The sequence below is a fragment of the Trachypithecus francoisi genome, unplaced genomic scaffold, assembly GCF_009764315.1.
Source record: "Trachypithecus francoisi isolate TF-2019V2 unplaced genomic scaffold, Tfra_2.0 Lachesis_group10, whole genome shotgun sequence".
NCBI lineage: Eukaryota > Metazoa > Chordata > Mammalia > Primates > Cercopithecidae > Trachypithecus > Trachypithecus francoisi.
In genome coordinates, this window is record NW_022681455.1 from 122851049 (window position 1) to 122873490 (window position 22442).

General features: G+C 41.4%; 1 protein-coding gene across 2 annotated transcripts; it reads right to left on the bottom strand.

Annotated features, from left to right (window-relative positions):
• Positions 1-1169: 1169 nt before the first annotated feature.
• On the bottom strand, positions 1170-22197 carry MPHOSPH6 (M-phase phosphoprotein 6). Of its 2 annotated transcripts, XM_033219142.1 has the most exons (6): positions 22060-22163; positions 17625-17713; positions 17060-17172; positions 4424-4514; positions 2328-2422; positions 1271-1881 (listed from the first exon to the last, which is right to left on the bottom strand). In XM_033219142.1, the coding sequence occupies exons 3-6, from the start codon at positions 17167-17169 to the stop codon at positions 1749-1751; spliced, it is 429 nt and encodes a 142-aa protein (XP_033075033.1). In that variant the 5' UTR covers positions 17170-17172; positions 17625-17713; positions 22060-22163; the 3' UTR covers positions 1271-1748. The 2 variants fall into 2 exon arrangements, with proteins under 2 accessions (XP_033075032.1, XP_033075033.1); XM_033219141.1 differs by lacking the exon at positions 17625-17713 and having other exon boundaries at positions 1170-1881; positions 22060-22197.
• Positions 22198-22442: the final 245 nt, after the last annotated feature.

Genomic DNA, 22442 nt, shown 5'->3' on the forward strand with positions numbered 1-22442 from the left:
ACTAAACGAGGCAAAAGAAAACACTGAGGTATCATGCAGGAAGCTGCCACTCCTAGGGAAGAGAGGGAAACTGTTCAATTTTTGAAACTTTGGAGGGGCCCCAAGGAGCCAAAACTCAGACCTCTGACAGTAAGTTGTTATTCTGTTAGTATCAGTGTCTCTGGGTTGGGTGGGGGAGCCCTGTGGCCAAGGCGCTGGACAGATGTCTGAATGAGTACAGGGTGGTTGGTGCTGGTGATGTCTCCGAGGAGTTGCTAGAAGCAGGAAACAAAACACCCATGAGTGGGACCACTCCATCTACCTCTGCTTGATTCCAGACTCTGCATTCTGACCAAGAACAGTCCCATGGAGTGGTCACTCAAAGCATGTTACATTTGTCAGATGGGGTTGTATTCCACCTAGTGCCATAACCGAGTCTTCAGCAGCCCATTCCATTGTCCTATTATGCCCCCTGTTCCTGGGTGATGGGGGATATGCTAAGTAAGACCAGTGCATTCGAGAGGCATAAGCCCCCATTACCCGACTTCTTTTATGGTGAAATGAGTTCGTCAATTAGAAGTTGTACTGTGCAGACAGGTACATAAGACATGTAGTAAGTCCATGGATTGTGGTGGTAGCAAGGCAAGGGGAAGAACTTCTCATTACCTCCCAGAGTTGGGAGGTGCATCATTCTCATATTTACAAAGAAAAAAAAAAAAAAAAGCCAGATTAACTTCAAATTCCTATCTTTTCTCATAACTCACCAGAGAACCGAGGTCACAGAGCAATAAAATCTCACAGAGATTTGAGGAGAGAGGAGACATGTACCTCATTCATTTCCTGGGAGCAAAATTAAATCAGTAGTTCTCAGAAGTCCTAGATACTTATCTCCAGACAGACAGACACACATACACACACTTAATTCTGTGCTTCTTTCTATACTTAGCATTTAGAATAGAGTTCAGACTAGGAGATGGTGCCACTGGTCAGTGGTAAATTCTATTGGGCTTTACCGTAAGAAACGAATGGTTGTTTTTGACCTGTAAAAGGCAATTTCTTATGGTTCAACCTCATACATCACTATATTCTGACCAATGGCTGTTTTTTAAAGTTACTATTTGGAAAAAAAGTTATATTACTGAATTAGACTAAAATTGTTATTTGAAAGTACAAGAAAATATAAAAAGTATGTGAAAGCAGGTTTTTATTACAGAGCAATTTTTTCTATTAATTCAATGCTTTAAATAACACAACATAATACCATAAACTGACAATGGCCTGGGAGCATGTAAACACTTAAGGATGGAGAGGCATATTTATTCTTGATAAGTTTATATAATAAATTCTTAGAATATTTGATTCCAAACTGTGTGTGTGAATTGGCTTGACATAATAATTTAAATATAAACGTAAGGGCAATTTAAACACTGGCAGTAATTTATATGAGTCAATTCAAGGTCAGTGACTGGAGAACTATATGACGATAAACCCGAGGTCAAAAAAAACTTTAGGAAGCAGCCCTGTAAAAATGTATACATTTGTAGATCAGGGGCTAAAAATTCATGAATGAATACCATGAAGCAAAGGATGTACAACATCCATCACACATCTGTTTTTTTAAACAGCATGTTTCCAAAATGATACATCTCTTTACAAAGTAAACGTTACAGTATTAATAACTATAGAGACGCTATCGCTTTCGGGATGAACTCCAGATACGCTGCTGACTTCCACCAAGCACCCATGGTCCATCGCTTAAGGCATCCATCTTAATCCTGGGGCTTTAAGAACATCTTCTTTGCTTTAATCGGTTTTATGTCTCCATTTTCATCTTCTTCGTAACTGGCATGGTCTCTCTTTCTGGCAAACTTTTTCCCAATTGTCCCCACCAAGGTCTCATATCTGTCAAGAGGATAGACAGCACACGTTTAATTTCAAATAAAAAGGTAGGAATCAAACCTTGTCAACAATATCAGACCAAATATGCAATAAAAAAGATTAAGAAAAAGAAAACTATGATGAAAAGAAACTATCTGATTTAACAATTTATGAACTTCTCTGAGAGTGATTGAATTCCTTGCCATTTTGGTGTCTGCATTACCCTAAATAAATTGAGATGTACATTTAAAAATACACATTTCCAGTAGCTCTGGAAATGGGCTCTCTGCTGGCAGCCTGAGACAGGTCTGCGGCCCCTGCAGGCCATTAAGAGAAGGCTGATCACAGTCATCTTCCTACAGGGGGGACTCCCTTGAACGCTGCCGTGGACTGTGGGGTAAGAGGAGCATTCCTGGGAGAGCCAATGAATGCTTGGTCCAGATTAGAAAGCTGCTGCGCAGGACGGTTACCTTCTAGCCATCTCTTCATCTGACACATCAAGCTCCACTGTTTCATCTTCAACTTCTTCTGCTTTGTGCTTAGCATTCATCTGAAGCATCAATTTCTGAAAAATACACCAGTGCTGACCTTCAGGCTAGAAAACGCTTGTGAAAGGAACTGATGCCAAACTTCTTTGAAGGCAGAGAAACTGAATTCAAATCATCTAGAGAACTAGTTAAAATTGGTAAGGGACTCTCTGTAATACTTTATATCACAATGGTCTAACAGAAGTCAGCTCTGAGTCAAAAAAATAGTAAGGCCAAGCCTCACTGGATTATAGTTAGTGTGAATTTAAAGGGTATTTAAGATCATAAATCTTAGTACTAGTTACTGATATTTAAAGCAGGCATACTGCTGACACATTCCAGTGAGTGGGGGAAGAAATAATAAACTTTCAGATTTTCTCTGAACTTCCCCCACTCCATCTTTAAGCCAAATGGAAGAAGCACTAGTAGTCAATAATAATTTTAAATGCATCTCTTGGTGGTGGTGGTGGTGGTGGGTGGAGGTGGCAGGAGAAGTGGAAGGCTGGCCCTGTATAATGGAGGGAATCTGCACCTCAGCCCCACCCTCCTAAACTTTAGGGCGGATAATGCATCCCATGTAACATCCATGCACCACAGGTCTCTCCTTCAACTCTTTCACATAAACCTTTTTGTGATAATTATCCTCTGACCTTTTTTTTTTTTAAATGTGTAGTCTCTTCTTTATAGCAAGAGGAGAAGGAATACAAGATGAGAAATCAGTCTCAACTAGTTTTTCTGGGGCTTAAAAGAGTGACAATAGTTCAAAACCTTTTCCTAGGGGGAGTGGATTCGGTGTTACAGAATCCAGTAATTAGGGCCATTTGCTAACACCCGTCCCTGCCCCCCATCAATTTCTGCGGGCAGTGGCACCTCTCCTTTCCCAGTGCAGCAGACGTACTGTGGAATGCTCGCCTATCCAAACCCTGCTCTTTGAACACCACACCTTCATAATCCCTGCCTTTTTCTTCCCCTTTTACCCCACTCTGCAGCCCCTCTCCTTCTCAATCTGAAGCTTAATTAAAGCAGGTCAAAGTGAGACCAGTATATATTAAAAACAAACACTTCTAATATAACACCTTAATTATCACACATGCCTCCTCCCACTCTGCCAAAAAAGCAGAAGAGGAAAACTAATCTAGAATCTTTCAATAAATTCTGCCAACTGGCTTAGTTAACTGTGGCTCCTGGAGAAGTGGTTCTTAACTGCGGACGATTCTTCCCACCAGGGAACCTGTGGCAATGCCTGGAAACATTTTTGGTTGTCAAACTGGGTTGGATGGTGGGGGGTGTGTGTGCCGATATTTAGTTGGTAGAGAACAGAGGACAGGGATGTGGTTCATCATCCTCTTAGGAAAGCCACCACCACAAAGAATTATCTGGCCCCAAATGTCAACACTGCCAAGGGTGAGAAACCCTGACTTCGAGTAATATTTACAAAACTAAAGATTTATATCTCAAGTGTCCATTTGGTTCATCAAGTACCTGATAGGATGGCTTTTAACATATGAGCCAGAGTTCTAATGAATATTTGTTAAACAAAGGTCTGCTTCTCTATCCTGGAGCAGGAAAATTCAAATGAATAGCTCAGTTATAAGGCAAAAAGGATTAATTTAAAAATCTATTTACAAGCTCGGATTAAAACTGTCCATTAAAAAGCCAAACTACACAATTCTAAAGTAACATTTTTCCATTAGAAAAAATACATTTATAGGTGCCAGAAAATAACTTTTCATAATAGCATCACATGAATAAAATCTTGACGTTCCTGTAAAAGACTCAACTTGAAATTCAAGTATTTACCGTGGCACTGTCAAGGGCTGTATACCCCTATATGAAATTATCTAGTAGATAATTTCTACCACAAAACTAGACTGCAATGCCTGCAATTTCTTTAAATAGCTATGGTGATATTTCAAGACTTGTTATTTTCTATATAATGAGTAGAAATGGTACTTGGTAGAGAAACACCTAAGCCCAATTATTAGCAGAAAAAAATTCAAGTGGAAAAATTTTAAATTTGAAGCAATTCTATTTAATACCTCAACCTCAGGATTAAATCCTCTGAATGACATTCTTCCATAGAGAAGATCTTCACACAGTAAGAAACTCTGCTCTTCTATTATGAAACTCCTAAATGGGAAAACAGAATTAGCATTTCTCCGTATATAAAGCACAGCAAACAAAAGCCAAAACTTTGAATGAAAAAAATCAACCTATGGTTCTCAGTAGAATGAAGTAAAAATACAGTAAGATTTCTAACTTAGGGTTAAAAATAAAATATGATTAATTTGGTCAGCAAAGACATTAGGAGACAAGAGCAGCAGGCTGGAGGCACAACCTCTCTTAAACAACACATTTAATTTGCATAAATACCTACATAATATAAAGATCTAAAGTATCTACAATAAACTTGAATTTGCCAAAGTTGAAGCAAAGTTTCTTTTGTGTTTACATCCCCTCACCAAAAATTTTTTAAAATTCTTTTTCAGAAAGGAAATAATATCTATGTAAAAATACACATATAGTATACAATGACACACTACTCCAAATCATTTTACTAAAGTTTCTGGCATATTTTGTATTTTCTTCTCAGGGATTTCAAAAATTCCATTTTCTAATTATCAAAGTAGCACATTTTAAGGAACATAATTTGGAAAGCAGAATAAAGTATGAGTTTATAAACTGCCTGGAAATTCCTTACCAAGAGGTTAAAAAGGACTGTTAGTATATTTGAGTATTTCCTTCCAGTCTTTTTTATACTTGCATTTACGTTGATTCTTGAACACAGGTCTGAGCTGCGCAGTGCACTTACACACAGATTTTTTTCAAAAAATTTCAATAGTTTTTGGGGAACAGGTGGTGTTTTGATTACATGGATAAGTTCTTTAGTGGTGACTTCTGAGATTTTGGCCCCCGCCAAATTCTTATGACAAATCCAGGAGAAGTACTGGGAAATCAGAGGCTTGGGCAGCTTTAACAGTGTTATCAGTCAGAGCTCTTAGCTATAAACACCAAAGGCTGACCCTGGATGACTTCAGCAGAGAAGGAATTTACTGTAAGAACACACACTGTAGGCTCTTCGTTTCCAAGGGGGACTGGTTCCAGTTCCCCTTGTGGATACCAAAATCTGCGATACAAGGGGCCAGCTGTACTGGGCATCTCAGAATCACCGGGAAGGCTGGAGGGGCAGAACTGGAAGATGAGCAGAAGTAACGGCCGCTAGGTGGTCGCACCGAAACCAAAATCATGCTAGAGAATGACCCTAGGAAAACCATTGCTGCTGCTGACAGGGCTGAGCATGACACCACTGATGGCACTGGGGCAGGCTGCGTTCCCCTGGACCAGAACGTTACTGTCTCCTGCAGAATTTCTCTGCTGAGTCAGCACTTCATGACCCTAAATCTAAGTGACATATCTACCTCCAGCCTGGCCATAAACCCTAAAGCATGGCAGGAAAGCAAACATGCAGCTTTTAAGGCTTGTTTGCTGGAGTAGGCTCTGATTCTCATAAAGATTCCCTCATTCGACAAACACTTATTAAACCAAACTGTGTGTATTAAATTAAACTGCGGAAACAGCCACCAATAAAAGAGCCTCAGCTGGGCATAGTGGCGGATGCCTGGAGTCCCAGTTACTCAGGTGGCTGAGGCAGGAGAACTGCTTGCATCCCGGAAGTGGAGGTTGCAGTGAGCCGAGATTGTGCCACTGCACTCCAGCCTGGGTGACAGTGTGAGACACTCGTCTCCAAAAAAAAAAAAAAAAAAGAAAAAAAAGAGCCTCTGCTCTCATGGAGGTTACAGTCTATAGAAAGAGGGGCCAAATAATGAATGAAACATTTATATCACAAATGGACGAAAATAAAGCAGGTTATTCCATCCCGAGCTGTAGGGGAGTAATTGGTATGGAACTAGCTTTCCCGCACCATAACTATATAAAACAGGACAAAATATAAAATGACTATGTTTAGATAATCAAGTCCAACCATACAACTGTGATGCCTGGGTGAAGAAAATCAAATGAAGTGAGCCCCATGAATCCGGAGCTTTCTGCCTGGAGGCAATTTCCAGAATGTGGAGCAGGGAGTGGGAACTCACACAAAGCCCTGTCTTGCTGAGCTTAAGAGACAAACTGTTTCACTGGGGCTTTAGTTGAAAAAAACAAAGACACAAACTGAAGTTTGGGGTTATGGCGGTGGCTGGAATATCTGGGTGAGGATACCACAGAAAGGGAGAGCTACAGCATGGAATTCAGGACCTGCATATTGGGTTCCCTTGAATCTCTGGTTGACCATTAAGCTGCACATGTGCAGGATGAGTCTTCAGACTTGGGGAAAAAATAACTGCTGGAGAGATGATTTCTGGGAGAATACCTGCTGCATTAGCTTCCTGTGGCTGCTGTAACAAACTTAAGCTAACAAAATTCGTGGCTTAGAACAACAGAAATGTATGCTCCTACAGTTCCATACAAAGTTCAGGTGTTGGTAGGCCTGGGATCCCTCCAGAAGCTTTCACGGTTACAAGGCCTTCCGTGCGTCAAACCTCCCTCACCTCCTCGTTATAAGGAAAGGTGATCATATTTATGGCCCATCCAGAGAATCCAGGATAGTCTTTCATCTAAAGATCTGTAACTTACTCATATACCAGCAAGGTAAATTTTGCCATATAAGGTAACATTCACAGGTTCCAGAGATGAAAACCTAGATATTATTTGGGGGACCATTTTCCAGCCTACCATACCTGGGGCAAAAAAATTTACCCTGCAATTGTATGTTGAAGAAATAACAGAGCTTGCACAGAGCAAGGAAATGTCTGAGTTCTGCCTGGCCAGAGAGGAGAGAACAAGCTAAACACTCTGTGATATTTAGTAGAAAGGCCACGCCTTAGGAGTAGAGACAGTTTAGCTCTAGGGTAAAAGCTACAAAACACACCTTAACAAAAACAAGCTGACTGGCATGTAAGTTAACTGCCTAATGAAACAAAATTCAACACTCTATTAAGAAAAATAACAGAATCCAGGTAGTCAGCAATGTAATGCATATAAATGTACAGCACACCATAAAAAATTCCTAGACATGCAAGGAAGCAAGAAAATGTAACCCTCTCATAGAAAGAAGAAAAACAATTGAAGAAATATGAAATCAGTAGAAATGGACTTTAAAACAGTTATTGTAAATTTATTCAAGGATTTAAGTGAAAACATGAATGCAATGAAGAAACAAACAGAAAGCCTGAATTAAGAAATAGAGACTGCAAAAAAAACACCAGATAGAATTTATGTAAATAAGGGAAAAAATTTTAAAAAATATATTACTGAAAAAAAATCTGAAGTGAAAAATTGGATTGGTCCTGTATTTATTAAATAAATGGAATTCATTACTAAAAATCTTTTCATAGAGAAAGCTTCAGATCCAGATGGCTTCACTGGTGAATTTCACCAAGCATTAAAGGAAGAAATAATTTCAATTTTACACAAACCAAGAACTGAGAAGAGGAGGTAGGAACACTTTCCAACTCATTTTATGGCCAAAACCAAAGACATTACAAGAACTCTACAGTCTAATATCTTTTATAAATACAGATGTGAAAATCATCAATGTCAGCAAACTGAATTTAAAAATTTTAAATGTTACATATGAAGACCAAGTAGAATGTCAGAATAGAAGGCTGTTCTGATATTCAAAAGTCAATACAGTTTTCAACACATTAGCAAAATAAAAATAATGATCTTCTCATAAAAAATTATTTGACAAAATTCAACATCATTTATAATGAATACCCTCAGCAAATTAGGAAAATAAAGGAGTATCTCTGACCACTGACAAGGGGCATTCATGAAAACAGCACTTCATGTGTAATAGAGAAAAAGTAAAGGCCTTCCCAACTACGATCAGAAACAATTCAAGGACTACTCTTGTCGTTTCTATTCAATACTGTACTGGGTCATTAGCCATGAAATAAATCAACAAGAGGAGATAAAACGTATACTCTCTTTTTCTGCAGATGACATAATTATGCATGTAAATGATTTTAAGGAATCCACAAAAAACTACTTGTCAGTGAGTCAATTTAGCATTACAGAATACAAAGTCAACATACAAACTTCAATTTCTACACACCCCTCCACCCCACACATACACACAACAAACAAGTTTGAAAAAACTCTATTTATGATTAATAAAACTATGAAGTACTTAGAGATAAACAATGCAATAAGTAAAGAAAATTTTTTCAATAAATGTTAATAGGCACGGTGGCTCATGCCTGTAATCCCAGCACTTTGGGAGGCCAAGGCAGGCAGATCACTTGAGGTCACGAGTTCAAGACCAGCCTGGCCAACGCGGAGAAACCCTGTCTTTAATAAAAGTACAAAAATTAGTCAGGTGTGGTGGGAGGTGCCTGTAATCCCAGCTACTCAGGAGGCTGGGGCAGGATAATCGCTTGAACCCAGGAGGCAGAGATTGTGGTGAGCCAAGATTGTGCCACTGCACTCCAGCCTGGGTGACAGAGTGAGACTGTGTCTCAAAAAAAAAAAAAAAAAAAAAAGTTAATAGGACCACAGGTTATCTATGAAAAACATGTCCTTTGATTTCTACCTCATGCTGTACAAAAAAAGTTAGAGGCAAACCATGGATAAAAATGTCAGCACTAAAACTATAAAACTTCTAGAAGAAAACAGAAAATATCTTACCACCTTGGCATAGCCAAGGATTCATTAGACAAGACTCATAAGGAATAAACCATAAAAGAAAAAAATTAATAAAAGAAAATTAATAAAAACTCATCAAAAGACAACATTAACAGGCTAGAAGAAAATATTCACTATATATATATATGTGGCAAAGAACTTGTATTCAGAACATAAATAACTCCTACATGCACAGATGTATGTACGTTTTGTCTCAAAAAAACCCTAGAAACACTGAGCTTGAGTTAATGATGTGCATGCTGTAATATTTAGAAAGAAATGTACTGATGTCTGCAACTTACTCTTACTGCATCAAAAATACAATAAACTGATGGATGGATAGTGGGATGAACAAATATGTGATATAAAATATTAAAAAAAAAAAACAGAAACAAAACTTTCTCAATTTTTAAAATGGCCAAAATATTTGAAAAGGCACTTCACGTATGGAAATGGCCCAAAAAGAAGTTCTTTAACATTATCAGTCATCAGGAAAATGCAAATTAAAAACCATAATAAGATGCCACTAAAATAGTTAAAAGTAAAAAGATACATAACTCCAAACTCTCATACTTCCTTAGTGAAAGTGTAAAATCATAGAACACTTTGGAAACTGGTCTGAAAACTTCTGTTAAAGTACAATTCCACAGTTACAAACGAAATGAAAACATAACAAAAAAAAACCTAGAATATGAGTGTTCATACCAGCTTTATCCATAAGCGTAAAAAACCAGGCTGGGTGTGGTGGCTCATACCTGTAATCCTGGCACTCTGGGTGGCCTGAACCTGAGACTAGGAGTTCAAGACCAGCCTGGCCAACATGGTCTCTATTAAAAATAAAATTAGCTGGGCATGGTGGTGCGTGCCTGTAATCCCAGCTACTTGGGAGGCCGAGGCAGGATGCAGTGAGCTGAGGTTGTGCCAGTGCACTGTAGCTTGGGCAACAGAGCAAGACGCTATCTCAAAAACAAAAAAAAAACAAAAGGAAGAACAAAAACCCAGAAAACTGCAAACAATCCAACCGTGAGTTCTTTAACATTATTAGTCATCAGAAAAATGCTAACTAAAAACCACAATGAGATGCCACTAGAATAAAATTAAAGATATCTAACTCCAAATGCTGAACTCTCATACTTCCTTAGTGAAAGTGTTGTAACACTTCTCTATTAATGACAGTCAATAAAACAATGAATAGATATACCATGGTGTATCTGTAAAATGAAATACCACTTAGCAACAGAAACAAATTACTGATGTTCCAAAACAAGGATGAACATCCAAAACACTTCGCTGACACAGTTAAGCACATACTGCATGATTCCTTTTTTATGAAGTTCAAGAACAGACAAAATTAATCTATGGTTTAAGAAATCAGAACAGTGCTTGCGTCAGAGCAGGGGTGAGACTGACTACAAAGAGGGATGAAGATCTTCATGTGGTGACGGCAATGTTTCCTTGATAGTAGTATGGTTTACAAAGATGCACGCACTATCAAAACACATACAGACTTAAGTACATTCCACTGAATGTAACAACCACCCACACCCCCACACCCGCACACAGCGGTTTAAGGGGAGATAGTGAGGGCAGACTAGAGGAGAGGCGTTGTCTTTTAAGAGAGTGGTCTGGGTAGTCCTCTTGGGTGGGGTGACATCTGAGCAAGGACCAGGAGGCAGTGAGGAAGCAAGATATGAGGATGCCCAGGTGAAGAACACCTGAGGACCCCATCGTAAGTGGGGGCCCTGAGAAGGGAATCTAATCGGCCTGAGAAACCCCTGCATAAAGCCCCTGCAGCCGGAATGGAGACAATGCAGAGTAGCAGGACGTCAGAATTACTTGCATGATAACACTAAGATGTCCTCTTTTACTGTGTTGACATTTGCAGACTGTGCAAAAGCAACTCTGGGTGAAATGAAATCTTAGCATGAGTGAAAGCAGCAGTGATACCAGACTATCCTGGTAGTTACATTCTTCACTGGCAGGTCCTCACAGTTCAAAGAAAAATGCCAGTTTCACATTAGGATGTTCTTGATGATACAGCACAAATTTATTTTTATTAATCTTAGCCCTCAATTACTTTAAAAAATATCTGGCATACAAAATTGAAACTATATATATAAGATACTTCTTCATAGTCAAATAATCTAACAGCACTTGTGTGACTGAACTGAGAGATGAATTAGACACCTTTTTTCAATGTGACACCATAACTATGGTTTTGTGGGTTTGGGTTCTTTGGCAGACATTTTCTTGAAAATAAAGTGGGCCGGGCGCGGTGGCTCAAGCCTGTAATCCCAGCACTTTGGGAGGCCGAGACAGGCGGATCACGAGGTCAGGAGATTGAGACCATCCTGGCTAATACGGTGAAACCCCGTCTCTACTAAAAAATACAAAAAACTAGCCAGGCGAGGTGGCGGGTGCCTGTAGTCCCAGCTACTCGGGAGGCTGAGGCAGGAGAATGGCGTGAACCCAGGAGGCGGAGCTTGCAGTGAGCTGAGATCCGGCCACTGCACTCCAGCCTGGGCGACAGAGCGAGACTCCATCTCAAAAAAAAAAAAAAGTGAACCTGACACTTCAAGGGGAACAACTGACACTATTTATTGCCAATAACAAAATTCAAGCTTTCAAGCAAAAGTTAGAATTCCAAACAGCTTTTATCTGTCATCTTGGGCTTGATAGCTTCCCAACACTTAAAAGACTTTTCTGATGAAATCGACAGTGATACTAATGAATGTGATTTTTGATACTGTATAACAAGATGAGTTAACATTGGGAAAATCTATACAACGCATTTTCCAAAGGACAGATGCATGATGTTAAGAAATCATATATGGGTAAAAGATTTAGAATACAAGACAGACCAAGACATGAAAAGCTCACTGGTGTTTTCAGATTCCACATTGCAATTTACTCTGAAGAAACTACTACTGATTGAGTTTTGGAGTTGTACCAAAAAATCATCTGAAAAGGCCACTGAAATACTCCTCTCTTTTCAACCGTATCACCTGTGTGAGGGTGGCTTTTCTTTATATACTTCAACCAAAACAACATGCTTTAACAGGCTGGCTGCAGGCGTTTAGAGTCCAGCTGTCTTCTATTATGCCAGAATGTTAAAGAGATTTGCAAAAATAGAAAACAGTGCCACTCTTCTCGTTACATATTTTGTCTTAAAAAAGTTATTTTTCATTAAAAATGTGTTAGGTAATGAGTTTGTTTTTTAAATGAATATTTAAATAATTTTAAAAATTTCTTATATAGTAAATATTGACAAATATAAACTACACAAAACACTCTCTAGGAGTTCTAAGTAACTTTTTTTTTTGAGATGGAATCTCGTTCTCTTGCCCAGGCTGGAGTGCAGTGGCGTGATCTCGGCTCACTGCAACCTCTGCCTCTCGGATGCAAGGGATTCTCCTGCCTCAGCCTCCTCAGAAGCTGGGACTACAGGCACGTGCCATCAAGCCTGGCTAATTTTTTTTTGTATTTCTAGTAGACACTGGGTTTCACCATGTTAGCCAGGATGATCTCAATCTCCTGACCTTGTGATCTGCCTGCCTCGGCCTCCCAAAGTGCTGGGATTACAGGTGTGAGAAACCGTGCCCGGCCTAGGAGTTCTAAATAATTTTTATAAATGCAAATAGCTTCTGAGTTCCAAAACTTTGAGAACCACTGTGATTTTGGTTCCTCTCTCACTGGCCCTCTAGTCTAGCCAGCACCTCACTTACTTGAGACATGCCTCTCCCGGAGGGAATCTAAATTTGGGCACAGAACTTGCTGCTCAGCTTTTTCTATGAACTTGGCATACCTTCTCAATTGCTCAATCGTATTCCTTATAGAGTGAGCAGCTGATGAGACCTCCTCAATTCCAAAGTAAATCACCTCTCTCAGGAAAACACCACACATCAAAGCTTTCACTTAAGATAAATGAGGGGCCCAGAGAAAGGCAACCTCCAGAGGCCAGGACTGGATTCAGAGCAGGACTGCTGGTGCCTCAGAGGTCTTTCCCACGGCTTTGCACTGACACCGGAACTTTAATATAAAAAGGAGCACAGGTGTTTTGTATCTACATGCATGGTTTTAAGAATTAGAAAAATGAATTATAGAGTTGGCAAGCAAGTGAAATATTTCAAAACTTAACCATTTTTGTATTTTAATTATCCAATTTTCATTAATGAGGTTCTATCATTCTAGGGCTAAAACACACAAAATTATCTATTTCATAAATTTCGCAGATGAGAAACTACTGCTCAGAAAAAGCTGGACTTGCTTAAAGCCACAAATAGCATGGCAAAACTCCAGTTAGAAAACCCTTCTCACTGGGTCTCACATTCCTGCACATTTTTTGAGTGAGGCACTAACTGCCTGTTTGTTCTGGACTATCTTTGCAAGGATATCTGCATAGCAAGCAGCCTTGAAAAACAGTCTTCCTCTAAAGCAAAGGGCAGATTTGCTTACTGTCCAGCATAATGCAGATGCCTCTCTTGGGGCCGAAGACAAGTCTGCTTGTGGTCCATGACCCAAGGTTCCAGTTTTCTAGGCTCAGGAGATCTCAGCTATGATGCAAATCCACTGGATGCACAGCATCCACCTGGGCCACTTCATGCCATCCCTCATAGGACTTGGGGACAAAAGAGAAATGATGCAAACTTGATGCTTGTGCTGCTTGCTATGCAGTAAGTCCTTTGTCTCTCATGGTGTTCAGGACACACTACCCCCAAAATATGGCATCTTGGCATACTGAAAATTTTATGCTGAAGGAATCTGAAAAATGACGTGCAGGTAGGATTTTCTGACCGTCCCCTGAAGCAGGTCATAAAACTCACATGAGAGGTGCCCTCCCTACACTCAGAGGAAAGCAACATCCTTATCTCAGAATAAGGGACACAGAGGGGAATCTGAACAAAAGACTTGCTAAGCGTCTCCTGGTTTATTACTCTTCACTCATATCCCTTGGTCTTATCATATTTCTTCACAACTTTCCACTCTTCATCAAACCTAACACAAAAACACTCAGGTTCAACCAATTCTTCAGTCTTCATTTTCTTATGAAGGCTCCTGTGTCACCGAAAACTTTTGTGAAATAAAAGTGTACACCTTTCTCTTGTTAATCTGTCTTTTGTTACGGGGACCCCAACTAATGAACTGCAAATGGTTGGAAGGAAAGGATATTGTCCCTCCCCTACATCTCAGACCCAGAAGGCTCCTATCTTCCACCAGCATCAGTTGAAGTGTGGCAGGCTAACTTGTTACTTTCAGGTCCCTATAGCTTCTGAATTCAAATACACCACAAAATACAAGCATAAGATGCACAATAGTCAAAAATACTTCTTAAACAACTTGCTACAGCAAAGGAGTAATTAAACCGCCTATACTTGCACACTCTTACTGGACCATATCCTTGGGGGAAAAACAATATGGCAATACATAGCAAAATCTTTGATCTCGTAAATTTCACTCCTAGGAATTCACAATATATCGGGTTCCCTGGAAACAGACTCTGAGACAGAGTTATATGCAGAAAACTTAGCAGGCAGTGTTGTTCAGCAGATGCCCTTTTAGGAAAACAGACAGGAGGATTGGGCAGAAGGAGAAGATGATGTGCAATGTGGCTACACTAAGGCCTCAGCCACACAGAGCTCTGGAGTCAGGAAAGTCCTTCAGTTGTTCCAAGCTGAGGCACGGCAGCTAGATCATCATTCCCCTACACAGTCTAGCCACCGGCTAAAGGTGTCCTCTGTGAGGCAGTGTTAACACTGAATAGCCCTAATTATCTTCATTGAATTACAAACTGATACGGCTGACATTAAAAATGGGAAACTCGAGACTTTCAGAGCATAGACACATGCAATCTCCAACTTCACAGAATAGTTCAGATAACACTAGCAAAAAAAAAGGATGCACAAACATAAGAGAGTAGAAAGGAATGGGCGTACTTCATATATTGAGGTATAAGGAAATACACACAATGGCGACAATCACTGTGCTTTATGCCTGGCGCTATGGTGACTGTTTTACATATATTACCTCATCTACTTCTCGGAATGCACTGGACAGGCACTATCTATCATCATACCCAATATACAAATGACACAAAACAGGTTAAGTAACTCACTCAAGGTGACAAGTAAACAAGTGGCGGAGCTGGGCATCAAACCCAGGTCTGCCTGACTTCAGAGCCCATGTGCTTAATCAACCAATCCATTCCATGATCTCCCTATTCAGAGTGTTAAAAACAACAACAACTACAATACAACACATATATCAAGGATATGTCATCCATTTACCCCTCCAGACTTACTTCCCATCTTCAGCCCTGTTCTCTGGCCTGGGAGGCTGACTTGAATGTAATGCACGGAAGGGCTCCTTTGCTGCCAGGTACCTGGCTCCCTTGCTAGGATGACCTTGGGCTGGCTGTACCCGTGAATGGAGGTAGCAGCTCCTGTAAGGTGCTCTCTCTACACAGCTTATCTCCAGATTCGGTAGCAGCCATTCCCCACCCACCCCTTGACTCTGCAAGCTCAGGTGGTAATCACTCCCACTATACATGCTAGGAGGTACTGCACTGTCCCGAGGGGCTCCCCTCTGCCCCACCCACACCTTGATAGTCTCTCCTCAGTCTGAGAGTGTCATCTTTTTCTGCCAACATCCTGAGCTGATATACACACCTATACACAAACAGGATGCTGAGTAATGGCAAACAATTATTATTTACCGTCCCAGAAAGAAATGTAACGGTCATTTTCTGGGAACAATATGCTGTATTGGGGGGAAAAATACTGGAAACAAGATAGAAACAGTCCTGCTCTTTTAATAAACAACTGGAAGGAACACTTTGGCAAGCTGAGTTAACACATAAAATTAAATTATAGCTCCTCAGCAGCAAAGGTCCCTTCCTCCCTGTGACCCTGTGTCTGGCATTATCTTCTCCCTCCTCACCAACATCTTGCTTCCTCCAAGAAGTAGAGAAAAAAAGTACCTTCCCCCCATCCCTCCTGGTGGGACATACCTTTAGAGAAGGGTATCTAACCTTCAAACAAGGTCCAGAGCTCAGCCAAATGAACAAGGGAATATAACACTCCAAATCAAAGCCCAAACATCAGGTACAGGATGGAAAGACATAAATGTGCCTCACGATAGTAAGCAGCATCTTCAGTCATTTGACCAAAGTTTAAGTAAAACGACCATACCACAGAGCTTCCTAAAGGTGAGGAAAGTATCAGGGAAAAATGAAAAATAGCTTCCAGAAGGATTCAGCTAAATTAATGGATAAAATAAATCCATCACTCCTTCATTCAAAATTGTTGATCCGGCACCAGCCAAGCCTGGGGCCAGAAAACGTCTACCTCAGCTTCAGCACTGACTAGCAACTGGGTGAACCTGGGCAAGTTCCCCTCCCTTAAGCTCGGTTCCTCAACTACAAAGTGGACAGAATGATAGGAGGCAGCTCCTAAGTTTGCTATGAAGATTCAATAACTAAGGATGTAAAGTGTTTAGCCCAGTTCCTGGTACACACTATAGATTCAGTAAATGTTAGTTAAAAGGGACGGTATTACAAGTAGTAACAATTTTAACAAAGAAACAAAAACTCCTGACCTGCCTTAAAATGCTCAACCTAATGAACTCTGTAATTGAAACAGAACTGGAGAGGTCTGAAGTACACACCTAATCTTTAGAACTTACGGTGACAGAGAGAACATTACAGCTTCCCTAAAAGGTCTGCCGTTACTATCAGAGATATGTGGGCTAGGTTCCTTTATTCAACGTAAAAAAGGACAATGTGATAAACAGTGGCTGGGAGGGGGAGTAGTAAAAATGTGTAAATCCAAGTACAACTTTTATAGGTTTAATATTTTTTAGTTATGCCGCTAACTCAATAAACTGAACAGAAACTATTTCATGGGCTTTATGTCACTGCAATGATGAGTTAAAATTACCAGGAGTTTTCTTCTGAACGCCCCAACCATCATCAGTATAAATTTGAATAAACCTACTCTTTTTCTTTAAGCTCTGGCAAATCCAAGTACCAGTGCTCTTCACTAATGATTTTCTTTTCTTCTTCTTCTAGTTGTTTCTTGGTTTCTGAGTCCAGTCCCCTTTGCATAAACTGTAAAAACAAACAAAATCAATGTCAGAAACGTTTCCCATTTTAGAACTGAGGAAACCCCAAATAATTTTCTTCTACGTGCTGTCCCTCATTTATCTATGGAACCCATCTCAAGATTGAGGGTTGGGGCAAGTGATCAAATGGTTTAGCTCTATCCTTCCAACTTTACACTAAATGATCAGGGATTGTGTCAGGGCATGAGAAAATGCACAATGTATGTTTCCTCCAAAAATCTTAAGGGCTAAGACATCACATTCGAAGGTCTTGTGCTCACCCACAGAGCCCACTGGCTTTGGCATCTGCTGATCTGGGGTTGAAATGCTCTTCTTATCCTCTTTCACCTGGCCAACTCCTCGCCCATCTGACATAGGTAAAGCTACTACACTGCTGTGAGTGCCAGTAAAATCAGTGCCTCTCTCCTAAATGCTTCCATGGCCCTCCAATAGACTCACCACATCTTAACTTTCGAGCATCTATCTCTTCTGGAGACCTTAAGGACTGGGTGTCAGGGTCATCTCCTTCATCTGTCCCAACAGGATGACTGAAGCACAGTAAGAGCCCGATAAATGTAGACAGAAGCAAAGGTACATCTATAAGTCTGCTCTTCATTTTTACTTTTCCTCTGAAATGCTGCTAAACTCTTCAGCTGCTCTTATTATCAAATCTGCAGAAACTTGACTCAAAATATGGCAGTAAGTAACAATGCTGCTGTCAGTCTCTCACTAGCATGAATACCTGTATTTCTTCAGGGAATAAGTGAACAAACTTAAGAGGCTAAACACAGCAAAATGATAAAATATCAACACTGGAGAAAATAAAATGTGAAAACACCCAGGAGTCTCCTAGCAGTTAGGTTTCAGGTTCCACTGGTTTCTGTGTATCCCCATTTCTTTCCCTTATTCAGGTCCCATATTTCTTTTTTTTCGAGACAGAGTCTTGCTCTGTCGCCCAGGCTGGAGTGTAGTGGCATGATCTCGGCTCACTGCAACCTCCACCTCCTAGGTTCAAGTGATTCTCCTGCCTCAGCTTCCCGAGTAGCGGGGATTACGCGCCTGCCACAATGCCCAGCTAATTTTTATATTTTTAGTAGAGACGGGGGTTTCACCATATTGGCCAGGCTGGTCTCGAACTCCTGACCTTGTGATCCACCTGCCTCGGCCTCCCAAAGTGCTGGGATTACAGGTGTGAGCCACTGCGCCCGGCCCAGGTCCCGTATTCTTTTCCTTCTATTCCAGCTCTTCCAAACATAAGCCTCTTTAGGCATAAGGGCTTTAACAATGACTACTAAGTTAAATGAAAAAAACCTTAAGAGTGTTCATGAATAAAATAGTCATGTGCTGCAAAATGATGTTTGGTCAACAATGGAACCCATATATGATGATGGTCCCATAAGATTACAATACTGCACTTTTACTGTAACTTTTCTGTATCTAGATATGTTTAGATACACAGATACCACTGTTACAACTGCCTACAGTATTTAGTACAGTAGCATGCTGTACAGGTTTGTAGCCTACGAACATCAGGCTGTACCATATAGCCTAGGTGTGTGGTAGGCTACCCCATCCAGGTTTGTGTAGGTGAACTCTATGATGCTCTCACAATGATGAAATCACCTAACAATGCATGTTTCAGAATGTATCCCTGTTTTAAGTAACACATGACTGTGATAACATCAAGCACTGATGAGAATGTGAAGAAACTGATCACTCAAACATTGTTGGTGGGAAAGTAAATGGTACAGGGACTGTGGAAAACAGTGTGGCAGTTTCTTAGCAAACTAAACATACACTTACCATATGACCCAGCAACTGTCCACGCAAAGTGAGTGCATGTAAAATGGTGAAATCTGAGTAAGCTCGCTGTCAATGTCCTGGCTCTTTATTGTATTCTAGTGTTATAAAATGTTGCCGCTGGGGGAGGTGGCATGAAGGATGCATGGGATATCCCTGTATACGTTTTGCAACTTCCTGTGAATCTATCACTATTTTAAATAAAAAGTAAAAGAGAACAAGTTTGCAGACTAGTGTTTTGCAGTCCTCATCCATTTTACCTGTGCCTATATCCTCATCCCAGGAAAGAACTGCAGTTACTGGAATGTGCACACTATACTTCCTGGTCCTTTTGCCTTTGCGACTTAACAACATGTTTCCATTTTCTGTCTGGCAAAATGTTTACTCTTTTAGGCCCACAGCATGTGTCCTTTGGTAAGACTTCCCTGGCTAGCATTTGGCTTGGCTCTTCCCAGGCCTGCTCCTATAAAGAAGCACCTTCCCAAGACAGCCTGATAAACACTGGATTATTGTTCACCATCGTGCTGCTTTAGTGTCTCCCAAGACTATGATTCTGAAGAGACCATGACTCTTGTTCATCTTGTATCACTGGTACTTAGGCAGCACCCTTGGTACACAAGCGCTCACTCAGTGAAGGTTCTCAGAATGTAAATGAACCTAGACCTGTCTTATTCTTCCAGACTCTCTTTCTGGGATGGTTTTTTTTAAAAATGCATATACCTCATTTCATCACTAATATGCCTCGTGGTAAAACTCATCAACACTGCCCAACTGCCCTTATTTCTCCTATTTAGTCATGTACCTATTCCTTTGGTATACAAAACAGCCATATACATATGTTCTGTACAAACAGAAAGGACAGAACTCCCTGTGAATATGAATCAAGCACTTCCAGACTTAGGTAGAAGTTCGATTCTCCTCCTCTAGGGCATTTCAGAACACACTCCAAAACCAGTGAGGACTCACAGCAGGCAACAGCACAGTATGGTCCTCAGGCTAGATGTCTGTTGTTGTCGATACAGCCATGGTCATTCTGTCCTGAACAACACTGGCAGAGCTGAGTAGTTGTAACAGAGACTGTCTGGCTCATAAGCCCAAAATATTTATTATATGGTCCTTTACAGAAAGTTTGCCAAGCCCTGTTCTAAAAGTCTAACAGTACTAAAATCACAAATAAGCACCCTTTCTACAACCATTCCATACTGGAAGACCTTCCATCCACATCCTTCTTTTTCTGCTTCCCGTTGGGATCATCCTGCAATGGCTGACCAAGTCAGAGGCATTCAAGTGAGTCAGGATGAAATCCTCAACCCTCTTATACTTGCCCTAAAAAGTGATCCCCAGGGATGGGTTTCCTGGAAGACAATTTTTCCATGGGTGGTGGAGAGGGGAGGGGTAGACGGTTTAGGGATGATTCAAGTGCATTACATTTATTGTGCACTTTGTTTCTATTATTATAATATGTAATGAATAATTATACAACTCACCATAATGTAGAATCAGTGGAAGCCCTGAGCTTAGTTGCAACTCAGATATTTAGTTTGAACCTGAGTCACCCAGTACATCATCTGGCTTATCCCAAGAGCTAAAACAACTGCTAAAATCTTTTCAATATCTGCTTGGCCAGTTCACTCCACTTCTCTGAAATTAATGTTATCACAAGTCATAAAATCAAAAGCCAATTCTGTTCAGTAAAGATTCAAATTTTCCTAATATGCATGAAAGTGCTTGACAAACTCTAAGTTATGATGTAATTTGTCCTGCATCCACATTCACCCATTCATTCCTAATTCCATCCTAGCTCAACTCCATTCAAATCTTGCCCATGTAATGTTTACTCTCTTTTTTTTTTTGACACAGGGTCTCCCTCTGTCACCCACGCTGGAGTGCAGTGGCACCATCTCAGCTCTCTGCAGCCTCGATCTCCCAGGCTCAAGTGATCCTCCCACTTCAGCCTCCCAAATAGCTGGGACTACAGGTGCGTGTCACAAGTCCCGACGAATATTTTGTATTTTTTGTAGAGATGAGGTTTCACCATGTTGCACAGGCTGGTCTCAAAATACCTGGGCTTAAGCGATTTGTCTACCTCAGCCTCTCAAAGTGCTGGGATTACAGGCATGAACCACTGCGAATGGCCTCTCTCTCCAATCTTTCAAAACATTATGAATGCTTCTTTCCTTCTTTTTGGAAATTCGACCTCTTTAAATATGACATGTAACAGTTTGCTACCCTCTATAAGCACTGCTCAGTGACAGGCATCACAGAGTAAGTAACACAGAGCCAGGGTTCTGGAGCAAGACAGCCTGAGTTCCCGTCCTGTCTACGCTACTTATTAGCTGTGTGACTTTGAGTAAGTTACTTATTTCTGTTTCAGTTGCCTTAACTGTAAAAAGAGAGTTATTGCCTGTTGTCACCTCAAAGTGTCATTACGTGAATTGCACAGGTTAATATACGCAAACCACTTAAAACATTGTCTAGTACTATAAATAGTTGCTATTTTTTTATACTGTTCCCCGTGTCAATAGCTTTCCATTGCTCACAAAATAAAGGAAAATATCCTTAATCTGGCCTCAAATTCCCTGCACCTCGTGACCACTGCCTACTCTGCAACCCCATTTCTTAGTACTTGCCTTCCAGACATACTGAATTACCTCTAATTCTTGGAAATCTCCATGGTTTTCTTTTTCTTTCTTGCCTCTCGGACTTTTGAACTCAAGTTTCTCCTAGTTTAGGACGCTGTGCCTACAACCCTCCCAGGAACCTAAAGGGACCATTACCCCGCGAGAAGCTCGGTGAGTTCCCAGGGCTCCGGCGCTTCTACCCTCACTGCACTTGGTAAGCTGTACCCTGACTGCTTGCTTCTGTGTATGCGAGCTCCCATCCGCCCGTGGGCCTCCTGAGAGTCGGCCTAATTCGTAACCTGGTTCCCAGTCAACAGTGCAGAGCAGGCGCTAGGTGAATGAATGAGCACGAGAGCTGGAAGCCCACTGAGGCCCCTCTGGTGTCCCTCGTTCGCCCGCCGCCTCGGCCCTGGCCAGGTCGGAAGGACCGGGTACCCCTACCGCCCGGCATGGCTCTCTCAGTGTCCCCGCACCTTCATGCGCAGCAGATTCTTGGACAACTTTGTCTTCCGCTCGGCCGCCATGGTGGCTCCCGCCCAGCGCCGCACTCCGGCCGCGAGCCTCACCGCACATGCGCAGAGCCGCGTGCGTAGCTGCGTCGCTCTCGTAACGCGCGCCGCCCCGCCCCGCCTCCCCGACCCTGCGTGTCGCGCGCGGGCGCGGCCCCTCAGCGGGCGCTCTACTGACTGAGAGGCAGGGGTAAGCGCGCGGGGCGGTGGCGCGGGGATGAGCGCGGCAGATCCCAGAAAGGCTAAAGTCAGAGGAGGACCCAGAGCCTGGCTTTCCCGAGCCGTGGGCCGCCTTCACGGGACGTCGGCCTGGCCCCCTCGGGGGCCCATCCTCCCTCAGGGACTCC